Source organism: Lissotriton vulgaris, chromosome 12, assembly GCF_964263255.1.
Source record: "Lissotriton vulgaris chromosome 12, aLisVul1.2, whole genome shotgun sequence".
Lineage (NCBI taxonomy): Eukaryota > Metazoa > Chordata > Amphibia > Caudata > Salamandridae > Lissotriton > Lissotriton vulgaris.
In genome coordinates, this window is record NC_141700.1 from 630,800,103 (window position 1) to 630,815,979 (window position 15,877).

Below are 15,877 nucleotides of genomic sequence, written 5' to 3' on the forward strand. Positions count from 1 at the left end.
TGACAAACAGATGGATAGATGGCTGGCTGGGTGGATAAATGGATACACTGGAGCCAGTCCTGCATTATTAATACAGCTTTGGGAAGGATGGGAATCGTATGAATTATATTGTGAAGCTCCTAGCATTTAATTATATAGCACCAGGGAGAGTACAGAACTGATATAGAGGGCATTTAAGTTTCGTGGTAAGTGGTACCCCAGCAATGCAGCAGTGGGAGTATGGCGAGAGGAGTGATGGAGAGGTACATAAAATGATGTACAGGTAGCGTGGAGTCCTGGAGATTTGCATTAATAGTCAGAGAGCTGAACAGACTGTAATCAGTAAGAGCAAGACATAAAAATACAGGTGGCTCATGATGAATACACTGGGGACGGTCATTTTTTTTTTTTATGCCTTTGTAAGGTTTTGGAAAGCATGTGTCCAAAAGTGGTGATTGGTATTGGACATGAGGGGGGACAGGTGTTTGGTAGCCCCAGGAGCGGTGTGTGTGAATGTGGTAATGGACATGAAGGGACAGGTGTTTGGAAGCTTCAGGAGAGGTGAGAGTTTGAATGCAGTAATGGACATGAGGGGAAAGGTGTTTGGGAGCCCCGGGAGGAACTGTGATGTTATTCCGCTGCCTTTTCCCCTGCAGGGAATCACAACGCGGTTGTGACAACGACCGCGTTGTGATTCCGCATACCATTACTCCGCAAGTCGGATCAACGACTTGCGGAGGGGGAGTGCTGGATGTTGGAATAGTATAATTTACTATTCCAACTCCAGTCTGTGCGGACACTAGGGAAGGTGTTGGATTTTAAATCCAACACCCCCCCCCCCCCCCCCCTCCGCAAGTCGTCGTTCCGACTTGCGGAGTAAGGTGTGCGAAATCACAATGCGGTCGCGTCACGACCGCGTTGTGATTCCCTGCGTTAAGAAAGTTTTGGGGTAAACGTTATTTACCCCCCCGGGAGCAGTGTGACGGTGACTGTGGAATGGATATAAGAGGACAGGTGTTTGGTAGCCCCAGGAGCGATGCGACGGTGACTGTGGTAATGGACATAAGGGGAGAGGTGTGTGGTAGCCCCGGGAGCTGTAAGAGTGTGAATGCGGCAATGGACATGAAGGGACAGGTGTTCGGTAATGGACATAAGGGGACAGGTCTTCGGTAGCCCAAGGAGTAGTGAGTGTGTGAATGTTGTAATGGACATGAGGGGACAGGTGTTTGGTAGCCCCAGGAGCTGTGATACAGTGACTGTGGTAATGGACATCAGGGGACATGTGAGCGGTAGCCCCGGGAGCGGTGAGTGTGTGAATTTGGTAATGAACATGCGGGGACAGGTGTTCAGTAGACCCATGAGCGGTGAGAGTGTGAATGCGGTAATGGACATGAGGGGACAGGTGTTTGGTAGCCCCAGGAGTGGTGAGAGTGTGAATGTGGTAATGGATATGAGGGGACAGGTCTTCGGTAGCCCTGCGAGCAATGAGAATGTGAATTTAGTAATGGAAATGAGGGTACAGGTGTTCGGTAGCCCCGGGAGCGGTGAGAATCTGAATGTGGTAATAGACATGAGGGGTCAGCTGTTCGGTAGCCCCGGGAGTGGTGAGAGTGTGATTGTGGTAATGGACATGAGGGGACAGCTGTTCGGAAGACCCGGGAGCTATGAGAGTGTGAATGCGGTAATAGACATGAGGGGACAGGTGTTCGGTAGCCCCGGGAGTGGTGAGAGTGTGATTGTGGTAAAGGACATGAGGGGACAGCTGTTTGGTAGCCCTGGGATCTTGAGACGGTGAATGTGATAATGAACGTGAGGGGACAGGTGTGCAGTAGACCTGGGAGCGGTGAGTGTGTGAATGTGATAATGGACATGAGGGGATGGGTGTTTGGTAGCTTTGGGAGCAGTGAGAATTTGAATGTGGTAATGGCCGTGAGGGGGACAGGTGTTTGGTAGCCCCAGGAGCGGTGAGACAGTGACTGTGGTAATGGACATAAGGGAACAGGTGTGCGATAGCCCCGGGATCGGTGAGAGTGTGAATGCGGTAATGGACAGGTGTTCGGTAGCCCCTGTAGCAGGTAGTGTGTGAATGTGGTAATGGACATTAGGGGACAGGTGTTCGGTAGACCCGGGAGCAGTGAGAATGTGAATGTGGTAATGGACATGAGGGAACAGGTGTTCGGTAGCCGAAGAGTGGTGAGAGTGTGAATGTGGTAATGGACATGAGGGGACGGGTGTTCGGTAGCCCTGCGAGCAATGAGAATGTGAATTTAGTAATGGAAATGAGGGTACAGGTGTTCGGTAGCCCCGGGAGCGGTGAGAATCTGAATGTGGTAATAGACATGAGGGGTCAGCTGTTCGGTAGCCCCGGGAGTGGTGAGAGTGTGATTGTGGTAATGGACATGAGGGGACAGCTGTTCTGAAGACCCGGGAGCTATGAGAGTGTGAATGCGGTAATAGACATGAGGGGACAGGTGTTCGGTAGCCCCGGGAGTGGTGAGAGTGTGATTGTGGTAAAGGACATGAGGGGACAGCTGTTTGGTAGCCCTGGGATCTTGAGACGGTGAATGTGATAATGAACGTGAGGGGACAGGTGTGCAGTAGACCTGGGAGCGGTGAGTGTGTGAATGTGATAATGGACATGAGGGGATGGGTGTTTGGTAGCTTCGGGAGCAGTGAGAGTTTGAATGTGGTAATGGCCGTGAGGGGGACAGGTGTTTGGTAGCCCCAGGAGCGGTGAGACAGTGACTGTGGTAATGGACATAAGGGAACAGGTGTGCGATAGCCCCGGGATCGGTGAGAGTGTGAATGCGGTAATGGACAGGTGTTCGGTAGCCCCTGTAGCAGGTAGTGTGTGAATGTGGTAATGGACATTAGGGGACAGGTGTTCGGTAGACCCGGGAGCAGTGAGAATGTGAATGTGGTAATGGACATGAGGGAACAGGTGTTCGGTAGCCCCGGGAGTGGTGAGAGTGTGAATGTGGTAATGGACATGAGGGGACGGGTGTTCGGTAGCCCTGCGAGCAATGAGAATGTGAATTTAGTAATGGAAATGAGGGTACAGGTGTTCGGTAGCCCCAGGAGCGGTGAGAATCTGAATGTGGTAATAGACATGAGGGGTCAGCTGTTCGGTAGCCCCGGGAGTGGTGAGAGTGTGATTGTGGTAATGGACATGAGGGGACAGCTGTTCGGAAGACCCGGGAGCTATGAGAGTGTGAATGCGGTAATAGACATGAGGGCACAGGTGTTCGGTAGCCCCGGGAGTGGTGAGAGTGTGATTGTGGTAAAGGACATGAGGGGACAGCTGTTTGGTAGCCCTGGAAGCTTGAGACGGTGAATGTGATAATGAACGTGAGGGGACAGGTGTGCAGTAGACCTGGGAGCGGTGAGTGTGTGAATGTGATAATGGACATGAGGGGATGGGTGTTTGGTAGCTTCGGGAGCAGTGAGAGTTTGAATGTGGTAATGGCCGTGAGGGGGACAGGTGTTTGGTAGCCCCAGGAGCGGTGAGACAGTGACTGTGGTAATGGACATAAGGGAACAGGTGTGCGATAGCCCCGGGATCGGTGAGAGTGTGAATGCGGTAATGGACAGGTGTTCGGTAGCCCCTGGACAGGTAGTGTGTGAATGTGGTAATGGACATTAGGGGACAGGTGTTCGGTAGACCCGGGAGCAGTGAGAATGTGAATGTGGTAATGGACATGAGGGAACAGGTGTTCGGTAGCCCCGGGAGTGGTGAGAGTGTGAATGTGGTAATGGACATGAGGGGACGGGTGTTCGGTAGCCCCGGGAGCGGTGAGTGTGTGAATGCGGTAATGGACATGAGGGGAAAGGTGTTCCTTAGCCCCGGGAGCTGTGAGATTGTGAGTGTGGAAATGGACATGAGGGGACAGGTGTTTGGTAGCGGCAGGAACGGTGACTGTGTGAATGTGGTAATGGACATGAGGGGACAGGTGTTTGGTAGCCCGGGAGCGCTGAGTGTATGAATGAGGTAATGGACATGAGGGGACAGGTGTTTGGTAGCGGCGGGAGTGGTGTGAGTGTCAATGTGGTAATGGACATGAGTGGACAGGTGTTCGGTAGCGCCTGGAGCAGTGAGTGTGTGAATGTGGTAATGGACATGAGGGGACAGGTGCTCTGTAGCCCGGGAGCGGTGAGTGTGTGAATGTGGTAATGGACATGAGGGGACAGGTGTTTGGTAGCGGCAGGAGTGGTGAGTGTGAATATGGTAATGAACATGAGGGGACAGGTGTTCGGTAACCCGGGAACGGTGAGTGTGTGAATGTGGTAATGGACATGAGGGGGACAGGTGTTCGGTAGCCCGGGAGTGGTGAGTGTGTGAATGTGGTAATGGACATGAGGGGACAGGTGTTCCGTAGCCCAAGAGTGGTGAGTGTGTAAATGTGGTAATGGACATGAGGGGACAGGTGTTTGGTAGCAGCAGGAGTGGTGAGTGTGTGAATATGGTAATGGACATAAGGGGACAGGTGTGTGGTAGTCCCAGGAACTGTAAGAGTGTGAATGCGATAATGGACATGAGGGGACAGGTGTTTTGTAGCCACTGGAGCAGTGAGTGTGTGAATGTGGTAATGGACATGAGGGGACAGGTGTTCGGTAGCCCCTGGAGCAGTGAGTGTGTGAATGTGGTAATGGACATGAGGGGACAGGTGTTCGGTAGCCCGGGAGTGGTGAGTGTGTTAATGTGGTAATGGACATGAGGGGACAGGTGTTCGGTAGCCCGGGAGTGGTGAGTGTGTGAATGTGGTAATGGACATGAGGGGACAGGTGCTCTGTAGCCCGGGAGCGGTGAGTGTGTGAATGTGGTAATGGACATGAGGGGACAGGTGTTTGGTAGCGGCAGGAGTGGTGAGTGTGAATATGGTAATGAACATGAGGGGACAGGTGTTCGGTAACCCGGGAACGGTGAGTGTGTGAATGTGGTAATGGACATGAGGGGGACAGGTGTTCGGTAGCCCGGGAGTGGTGAGTGTGTGAATGTGGTAATGGACATGAGGGGACACATGTTCCGTAGCCCAAGAGTGGTGAGTGTGTAAATGTGGTAATGGACATGAGGGGACAGGTGTTTGGGTGCAGCAGGAGTGGTGAGTGTGTGAATATGGTAATGGACATAAGGGGACAGGTGTTTGGTAGTCCCAGGAACTGTAAGAGTGTGAATGGGATAATGGACATGAGGGGACAGGTGTTTTGTAGCCACTGGAGCAGTGAGTGTGTGAATGTGGTAATGGACATGAGGGGACAGGTGTTCGGTAGCCCCTGGAGCAGTGAGTGTGTGAATGTGGTAATGGACATGAGGGGACAGGTGTTCGGTAGCCCGGTAGTGGTGAGTGTGTTAATGTGGTAATGGACATGAGGGGACAGGTGTTCAGTAGCCCGGGAGTGGTGAGTGTGTGAATGTGGTAATGGACATGAGGGGACAGGTGTTCGGTAGCCCGGGAGCGGTGAATGTGGTAATGGACATGAGGGGACAGGTGTTTGGTAGCCCTGGGAGCTTGAGACGGTGACTGTGGTAATGGACATAAGGGGACAGGTGTGCGACATCTGTGAGAGTGTGAATGTGGTAATGGACAGGTATTTGGTAGCCCCGGGAGCTGTGAGAGTGAATGTGGTAATGGACATGAGGGGACAGGTGTTTGGTAGCCCCAGGTGTGGTGAGAGTGTGAATGTGGTAATGGACATTAGGAGACATGTGTGCGGTAACCCCGGGAGCGGTGAGACGGTGAATGTGGTAATAGACATGAGGGGACAAGTGTTTGGTAGCAGTTACACTGTTAGTTCAGTAATGAGGAGACTAGAAGATAACAAGTGGTGATAAACATTCTTCGATTGTCCATGTGTAGACCAGTGAAATTCAGAGGTATTGCTGACTGCTCTGTAAGGACGTTTCTTTCCCTTTGCTGGTATGACAGTAATAAATAGCTTTATTTACTCAACAGCACATAGATCTTATTTTTGCCAGCTCCACAATTCCACCTCATAGCCCTTCATTCTCCTCACGCATTTTACATTACAATGTAAGCTCCTTCTAAGTCTCATTTAGTCTGAAACTTAAGAATTAGAAAAGGATTTATTTTTAACAGCAGAACACCTTGTGGTGTAGTAATAAGTCCTGTTGTTGATGGTGGTACATCAATGAATGACTCACCGGAGTGTTCCTGAAGAAGCTTTTCCAGTCATTGTATTGTACTGTGGCATTTATTTAATACTTGCTCCTCTTATGCGGGCACCTGAAGCTCTGCCTCGACGACTAGCAAGCTACACTTTTCGGTGTGTGGTTGGAAGTGTGTTGTTTATGTTGTGTATTGTAAGCTAGTGTGGTAAGTGTTTTGGTCTCATGCACAAGTGAGGCGAGAGGTGCTCTTATCTTGTTTTGGGTCACAGCTCTTAAGTGTGTGGTCAGTTTACTTCTACTTTGGGTGCTTATAAAGGAACCCGAGTATATACACCATGCAGGACCAATCCAGAACCAACCAACCAGTGGGGCAGTGCTAAGCAACTAGGGAGCAGTTTTGGGGGTGGGCAGGGAAACGAAGATGGACCAAAACACAGGTGCAGCTATATCGCAACTTTCCAGCCAGAGAAGCATTGGCATGCTGTGTGCCTTTACATTAAAGAGGCGGTGAACACACAATTGAATTGCATCACTCTATTTTAATTTTGCTTATTTGTATGCTTCATAGAACACTTGCATGGTGTCTTGGCTTTTCCTCTGTTGTATGTTGCCTGTTGAGGCAGTGCTCACTGTATGAGTCCAAGCTTCTCTTTTGTATCCCTGCCTCAGGGGTCCTTGATGCCATCACTGAAGGAAAACAGGCTGCGAGAGAGAGGCTTCAGACGGCAGAGCACTGGTAAGAACACACTCCCCTCCTGGGTCTTAATAGGAAATAACACTCTCCAGCAGAATTGATCTCAGATCATCACACGCAGCCCTTCATGAATGGAGTTGCACCTGAATCGAAGCACAACAATATCCAACAATCCTTGCTCCAGTGCGTGAATGAAATACTAAAATCATATGTAAACTTGTGACATTGCGTAATACAGACAGATCATGGTTTCAATGAAAGAAATAATAAGAATGTGCTTAACTTCTATATCTGAACCAACTTGCCCCAGCTGTGGTAACAGCATCAATTTCTATCGCATGGTCTGGCTATGCCCCAGGATTCAAAAGTCCTGGACTGCGGTCACGGTGGTGGGAGAGGTGACTGAGGTGCTGGGGTGGGAAGTCCGCCTCTCCCCTTTAATGCTTCGGCTGGATGTCCTTGACGGCTCTGGGTCACGAGGGCTGATCGGTCCTTCTTAGGGATGGCCATTTTGGTCACCAAATGCAACATTGTCACTCGCTGGAAGTTCACTCCTCTTTCGCAGTGGCACCTGGGGGTGGACTGGTGTGCACAACAGGAAAACCCAGTTAAGAGGCCAGGGGCTATCCCCATAACCATGGTCGAATTTGGGGGAAATGGCCCGGCCATTTGGCCTATGGTCCCAACTAAACACTGGAGTGCTGATGTTGTTGCTTTATATTATTGTGCTGTATCTCCGGGATGCCAATGCCTCGAGTGAACGTTGTTTACCTTTCTCCACCAAGCTACTTGTGTGTCGTATTATTAATATTTCTCTCTGTGCAAGAATCAATCAAATCTGTTTAGCAAAAAAAGAATTGTTAAGCATAGCGCTCATAGAGCACCTTCAAAGAGAATGAATGGATTGTCGATCCAGTCATTCGCTGCAGTTACATAGCAATGCTGGGTAACAGACCTTCTAAACCACTGTTGCCGCCTGATAAAGGAGTTTCAGGCTGGTCTGGTAGGGGTCTCTGGGAGCCTGACAGAGTGGTGTTGAAAAGCAGAGAGCACAGCTTCTGGAGGAAAGAGAAGGGAAGGCACCGACAGTGGTGCGGTGCTCGCAGGATGCCATGCATTGTTAGGTCTCGTACCTGCGATGATCGCAAAGTGATGTCGCTGCGAGGCCCATTGTCGTTGGTTCTGCTTACAAGGAGCTAAGGGAGACAAGAGATGGGCACGCGCAGCCTCAGGAACCAGATCAGGTCGCGCGCGCGCTCACCATCTCCTGTCTCCCTTTTAGCTCCATGTAAGCAGACACACACGGGCGCACACACAGAGACACACACACGCACACACATACACGCATGCACACATAGAGACCCCCGCTGCGCGCGCGCACACACACACACGAGCGCACACACACACACACACACACAAGCGTACAGAGACACACACCCCCCTCCCCGCCCCCTCCCGTCCCCCTCCCGTCCCCCCTCCTCCCCCCTCCTCCCCCCTCCCCCCTCCTCCCCCCCTCCTCCCCCCTCCTCCCCTCCTCTCCTCCCCTCATATCCCCTCCCCTCCCCCCTACCCCCGTTCACCATCTCCTGTCTCCCTTTTAGCTCCATGTAAGCAGACACACACGAGCGCACACAAAGAGACACACACACGCACACATACACGCAAGCACACATAGAGACCCCCCCCCGCCGCCGCGCGCACACACGAACACACACACACACAAGCGTACAGACATACCCCCTCCCCTCCCCTCCCTCCCTCCCCCCTCCCCTCTACTCCCCCCGCCCCCTCCTGTCCCCCCTCCTCCCCTCCCCTCACCCCCCCTCGCCCCCTCCCGTCCCCCCTCCCCTCCCCTCCTTTCTCCCCTCCCCTCCCCCCCCTCCTCTCCCCCCCTCCTCTCCCCCCCTCCCCCCTGTATGCTCCCATACCAGCCAACATATGGTGGCCTATAGAACTGAATCCCCCCCCTGCCCCAGAACAATCTGCTCGTAATTTGGGTTTCCTATTTGATTCGGCGCTGTCCTGTAAAACCCAAATCAACAAAGTTTCGGCATCTTGCTTCGGAAAGCTCCGCATGATTAAGGAGATAGTTCCCTTTCTCTCATTTGATTCACGGAGGACGGTGATTCACGCCTTGATCACGTCCCACTTGGACTATGCAAACAGTCTGTACGTGGGAGCCCCGGCCTATCTTATCAAGCGTTTACAGATAGTGCAGAATGCCGCAGCCAGGCTGATTTGTAACATTCCATATCGCCACTCCATTACACCATACCTGGCCTCACTGCATTGGTTGCCGGTGAGTCAACGTATATAATTTAAGTCCTTAGTCATTGCCTTAAGGGCTCTCAATGGTCGAGGCCCTGCATATTTGAGGCATAGACTCAAAGTCACTCAATCGGTACGTGACCTGAGGTCAAACCATCTTCGCCTGATGTACACCCCATGTTTCCGTCTTGCACGAACAGGGGGCCGGGCCTTTGCGGTGGTCACATCTAAACTCTGGAATCGCCTCCCGTTGGATCTTAGATCTATCCCTAAGTTCAAGTTCAAAAATTTGTATATCGCACTACTCATCCAGAGGGTCTCAAGGCGCTTGGGGGAGGGGAGGGGTACTTTACTTATCGAATATCCAAGTTGTTAGTTGCTTTCTGAAGGAGAGGTGGTTCTGTGTAAGGTGGAGGTGGGTGGGGAGAGAATTCCAGGTTTTGGCCGCTAAGTAGGAGAAGGATCTTCCCCCTCATGGTGGATCTATGGATGCGCGGAATTGCGGCGAGGGTTTGATTGGACGAATGTAGTTGGCGGGTAGGGGTGTAGAAGGACAGTCGCGTGTTGAGGCACTCGGGTCCTAGGTCGTAGAGGGCTTTGTGTGCGTGGGAGAGGAGACGGAACGTTATTCTCTGGTTGACGGGGAGCCAGTGGAGGTCTTTCAGGTGACCGGAAATGTGAGCTTGACGGGGGATGTCCAGTATGAGTCTGGCTGAGGCGTTTTGGATGCGTTGGAGTTTTTTCTGTAGTTTGGCTGTGGTTCCGGCGTAAAGGGTGTTTCCGTAATCCAGTCGGCTTGTGACCAGTGCGTGGGTGACCGTCTTTCTTGTTTCGGTGGGGATCCAGCAGAAGATTTTTTTGAGCATGCGTAGGATGTTGAAGTATGATGATGAGACGGTGTTGACTTGTCTGGTCATCGAGAGAGAGGAGTCCAGGATGAAGCCCAGGTTACGTGCGTGGTCCGTAGGTATGGGTGCGGTTCCCAGGGTCAGTGGCCACCATGAGTCGTCCCAGGCAGCGGGGGATGAACCAAAGATGAGGACTTCCGTTTTGTCCGAGTTCAGTTTTAAACGGCTGTTCTTCATCCACTCGGCTACTTCTTTCATTCCTTCGTGTAAGTTGGTTTTGGCGGTGTTTGGGTCTTTGGTGAGGGAGAGGATCAGCTGGGTGTCGTCTGCGTAGGAGATGATGTTGAGGTTTTGTTGGCGCGCGATGGATGCGAGGGGACTCATGTATACGTTGAAGAGGGTGGGGCTGAGTGAGGTCGCAGAGGTCTTGGGAGGGAGTGATGCCGTTGGTGCCGGCGGTGGGGTTGGTAAATTCTTTGACGATGTTGAATAGTTCCTTGCTGTTTTGGGTGTTGTTGTCAAGAAGATCCTTGAATGCTGATTTCCTGGTGGATCGGATCAGTTGGTGGTGTTTGCGGGTGGCGTTCTTGAAGGTGGCCAGGTTGTTAGTGGTTGGGTTTTTTCTCCAGGCTTTCTCGAGGGTACGACAGAACTTCTTGGATTTTTTTAGGTCATCGTTGAACCAGGGGGCTTTTTTGCTACCTTGCTTGATTTGATGGTTTTTCAAGGGTGCTAGTTTGTCGGCGCTGTGGGTGATCCATTGTGTGAGGTTGGTGGCTGCTTGGTTTGGGTCCGATGATTTGGCAGGAGGGTTTTGGTGAAGCGATGTGAAGAGCTGGTCGGTGGTAATTTTGTTCCAGTTTCTTCGGGGGATAGGTTGTGGGGGGTTGTGTGTCGTGGTCTTTTTGTAGTTGAAGTGAACGCAGCTGTGGTCCGTCCAGTGGAGAGCTGTGGTGTGATTGAAGGAGATGTGCTTGCTGGAGGTGAATATTGGGTCGAGCGTGTGTCCGGCATAGTGGGTGGGGGTATTGACAAGTTTTTCGAGTCCGAGGTTGGCCAGGTTGTCCAGAAGGGTGGTAGTGTTGCAGTCGTTTTTCTTTTCCAGGTGGAAGTTGAGGTCTCCCAGTAGAATGTAGTCCTCGGAGGGGAGGGCGTGTGGGCTGATGAAGTCAGTGATGTCTTCGCTGAATTGTGTGCGGGGTCCTGGTGGTCTGTATATGAGGGTGCCTCTGAGTGTGGTCTTGGGGTCGGTGTTGATCTGGAAGTGAAGGTGTTCGGCGGTAGCGAGGTAATCGTCGGAACTGGTCGTGATGCGGATGGTGTTCTTATGGACGATGGCAATGCCTCCTCCTGTTTGGTTGGTGCGGTCCTTTCGGATGATCTTGTAGCCGTCCGGGATGGCTATGGCGATGTCGGACGTTGATGAGGCGTTCATCCAGGTTTCTGAAAGGAAGGCGACATCCGGCGATGTAGTGTCGAGTAGGTTCCAGAGTTCACTGGCGTGTCTGTGGACCGAGCGGGTGTTGAGCAGGGTGCACTTTAGGTGGTTAGTGTCGGAGCTCTGTTTGGAGTTTGTGGATTTGGTGTGGGTCCTGATGCAGTCGAACTTGCAGGAGTGGCAGGTGAAGGGTCCATGGGTGTGTCCTGGGGCGGCTTGGTAGCAGTTTGGTGGGCGGCCGGGGTTAAGAGCTGAAAGGGTTGCGGCGTCGTACGTTATGCGGGCGGAGTGGAATTTGCGGGGGCCAAGGGGTCTGGCGAGTCCTTATTTCGGAGGAAACTCAAGACTTGGTTCTTTTCCATGATCTAGCCTCATACTGAATCCCTCTGGTGTCTGTTGTCTGCAGCGCCGGGACACCCCCGTTGGGGGTAGCCGTGCGCTTTATAAGCTTCAAAATAATAATAATAATAATAATAACATGCGTTGTGTTTTATACTCGGACGCAATTCTCTCTATCCTTTCGTGTTAGGCTCGCGCCAGTCCGCTGCTCGTTTCAAATAAAATGCATATTTTGAGGAATGAAACTTGACAGCAGGTCATAACAAGCATTGGAAATGCAATAGGTCTCGGATTTATTTGAGTTAGAGCTAATGGCATTGTAAATGGCAATGTCTTTTAGCCATGTGTTATGGAGTGTATGCATGTGGTGTGTAATGGAATTATGTGGTTTGGATTGGAATTGTTCACCCTGCACGCTCACACACTGTTCACCCTGCACGCTCACACACTCACCACTCTGCACTCACCACTCTGCACTCACCACTCTGCACTCACTACTCTGCACTCACTACTCTGCACTCACTACTCTGCACTCACTACTCTGCACTCACTGCTCTGCACTCACTACTCTGCACTCACTACTCTGCACTCACTACTCTGCACTCACTACTCTGCACTCACTACTCACTACTCTGCACTCACTACTCACTACTCTGCACTCACTACTCATTACTCTGCACTCACTACTCACTACTCTGCACTCACTACTCTGCACTCACTACTCACTACTCTGCACTTACTACTCACTACTCTGCACTCACTACTCTGCACTCACTACTCACTACTCTGCACTCACTACTCTGCACTCACTACTCACTACTCTGCACTCACTACTCTGCACTCACTACTCACTACTCTGCACTCACTACTCTGCACTCACTACTCTGCACTCACTAATCTAAACTCACTACTCTGCACTCACTACTCACTACTCTGCACTCACTACTCACTACTCTGCACTCACTACTCAGTACTCTGCACTCACTACTCTGCAATCACTACTCTGCAATCACTACTCTGCACTCACTACTCACTACTCTGCACTCACTACTCACTACTCTGCACTCACTACTCACTACTCTGCACTCACTACTCTGCACTCACTACTCTGCACTCAAATGTACTACTTCTGCCCTCACTACTCTGCACTCACTACTCACTACTCTGCACTCACTACTCTGCACTCACTACTCTGCACTCACTACTCACTACTCTGCACTCACTACTCTGCACTCACTACTCTGCACTCACTACTCTGCACTCACTACTCACTACTCTGCACTCACTACTCCGCACTCACTACTCACTACTCTGCACTCACTACTCTGCACTCACTACTCTGCACTCACTACCCACTACTCTGCACTTACTACTCTGCACTCACTACTCTGCACTCACTACTCTGCACTCACTACTCTGCACTCACTACTCACTTCTCACTACTCTGCACTCACTACTCACTACTCTGCACTCACTACTCTGCACTCACTACTCTGCACTCACTACTCTGCACTCACTACTCACTACTCTGCACTCACTACTCACTACTCTGCACTCACTACTCACTTCTCTGCACTCACTACTCTGCACTCACTACTCACTACTCTGCACTCACTACTCTGCACTCACTACTCTGTACTCACTACTCTGCACTCACTACTCACTACTCTGCACTCACTACTCTGCACTCACTACTCTGCACTCACTACTCTGCACGCACTCATTACTCACTACTCTGCATGCACTACTCACTACTCTGCACTCACTACTCTGCACTCACTACTCTGCACTCACTACTCACTACTCTGCACTCACTACTCTGCACTCACTACTCTGCACTCACTACTCACTACTCTGCACTCACTACTCACTACTCTGCACTCTACTCACTACTCTGCACTCACTACTCTCACTCACTACTCACTACTCTGCACTCACTACTCACTACTCTGCACTCACTACTCACTACTCTGCACTCACTACTCACTACTCCACTCTGCACTCACTACTCACTACTCTGCACTCACTACTCTGCACTCACTACTCACTACTCTGCACTCTACTCACTACTCTGCACTCCCTACTCACTACTCTGCACACACTACTCACTACTCTGCACTCACTACTCACTACTCTGCACTCACTACTCTGCACTCCCCACTCTGCATTCACTACTCACTACTCTGCACTCACTACTCACTACTCTGCACTCACTACTCACTACTCTGCACTCACTACTCACTACTCTGCACTCACTACTCTGCACTCACTACTCACTACTTTGCACTCACTACTTTGCACTCACTACTCTGCACTCACTACTCTGCACTCACTACTCTGCACTCACTACTCACTACTCTGCACTCACTACTCACTACTCTGCACTCACTACTCTGCACTCACTACTCTGCACTCACTACTCTGCACTCACTACTCACTACTCTGCACTCACCACTCTGCACTCACTACTCACTACTCTGCACTCACCACTCTGCACTCACTACTCTACACTCACTACTCTGCACTCACTACTCTGCACTCACCACTCTGTACTCACCACTCTGCACTCACTACTCTGCACTCACCACTCTGCACTCACCACTCTGCACTCACCACTCTGCACTCACCACTCTGCACTCACCACTCACTACTCTGAACTCACTACTCTGCACTCACTACTCTGCACTCACTACTCACTACTCTGCACTCACTACTCACTACTCTGCACTCACTACTCACTACTCTGCACTCACTACTCTGCACTCTGCACTCACTACTCTGCACTCTGCACTTACCACTCTGCACTTACCACTCTGCACTCACCACTCTGCACTCACCACTCTGCACTCACCACTCTGCACTCACCACTCACTACTCTGCACTCACTACTCTGCACTCACTACTCTGCACTCACTACTCTGCACTCACTACTCTGCACTCACTACTCTGCACTCACTACTCACTACTCTGCACTCACTACTCTGCACTCTGCACTCACTACTCTGCACTCACCACTCTGCACTCGCCACTCTGCACTCGCCACTCTGCACTCGCCACTCTGCACTCGCCACTCTGCACTCACCACTCTGCACTCACCACTCTGCACTCACCACTCACTACTCACCACTCACTACTCACTACTCACTACTCTGCACTCACTACTCACTACTCTGAAAGCAGGCAAGGCTACCGACTAATTTTACACTGGTCACGGTTAACACTCTTTTCTAGAAGAGAATAGACACGTTTATCTTGGTGGGTTGAATTAAACAAGCATTTACAATGCAATGGTCTCGGCATTATTAAAGGTAGAGCTATTGGCATTGCTCATGACATTCTTTTTTCATTTTTTTTTTAAAACATAAATAAATTACAATGGCAATAGGTGAGCATTAGAGAGTAGTAGAGAGTATTCGCGGACACAAAGCCACACACACAGAAAGCCACACACACACACACACAGCCCCACACACACAGAGCCCCCCCCCCACCCACACACAGAGAGCCCCACACACACACTCACACAGAGAGAGCCAGACACACAGAGAGAGCCCCCCCCCCCACACACACACAGAGCCCCCGACACACACACACACACAGAGCCCCCCCCACACACACACACACAGATGAAGGATTAGAAGTAAAAAAATACAAGCATTTGCAATGCAATAGGTCTCGCATTAGGAAAGTTTGAGCTATTGGTATTGTAAATGACAATTTTTTTATTTATGTGTTGGGTTTGAAAATAGCGAAATTAATAGCTTTGTCATTTACAATGCCAATAGTTTTAACTTTTGCAAATGTGACACCTATAGCATTTGTAATGCAATATGTGTTGTATTTACGTGACTTAGACGTATTGATATTACAAATAACAATGGCTTTTAATTTTTTTAAATAATTAATACTCAAATAAAAGTTATTATAATTTATAATGGCAATAGCTTAAACCTTTGTAAATAACTTTTGTGAAGATTATGTTCAGTGTATTTTATTGTGGCGAAAATCCAAGAACAGAAGTGAAATAGTAACATCTTTTTGTGACATTTGTAATAAAGTTTGAAACATTGAGAGAACATATTTGAACCAGTTGTTGTTGAATGGTTGCACAGATTGATGCTGTGGTGGCGCTGAGTGATGTTGTGGTGAGGACGAGTGATGCTGAGTGATAGAGTGAGGGCGAT

The 15,877-nt window shown here is 50.5% G+C and overlaps 1 protein-coding gene across 1 annotated transcript in view; it reads left to right on the top strand.

The window, feature by feature from the left end:
- The window catches only part of FANCA (FA complementation group A), an 850,506-nt gene that overhangs the window by 171,793 nt on the left and 662,836 nt on the right, over window positions 1-15,877 (top strand). The window contains exon 10 of the mRNA XM_086945786.1: window positions 6,776-6,842. Within this exon, the coding sequence (XP_086801912.1) occupies window positions 6,776-6,842 (67 nt within the window). The remainder of the gene's footprint in view (window positions 1-6,775; window positions 6,843-15,877) is intronic.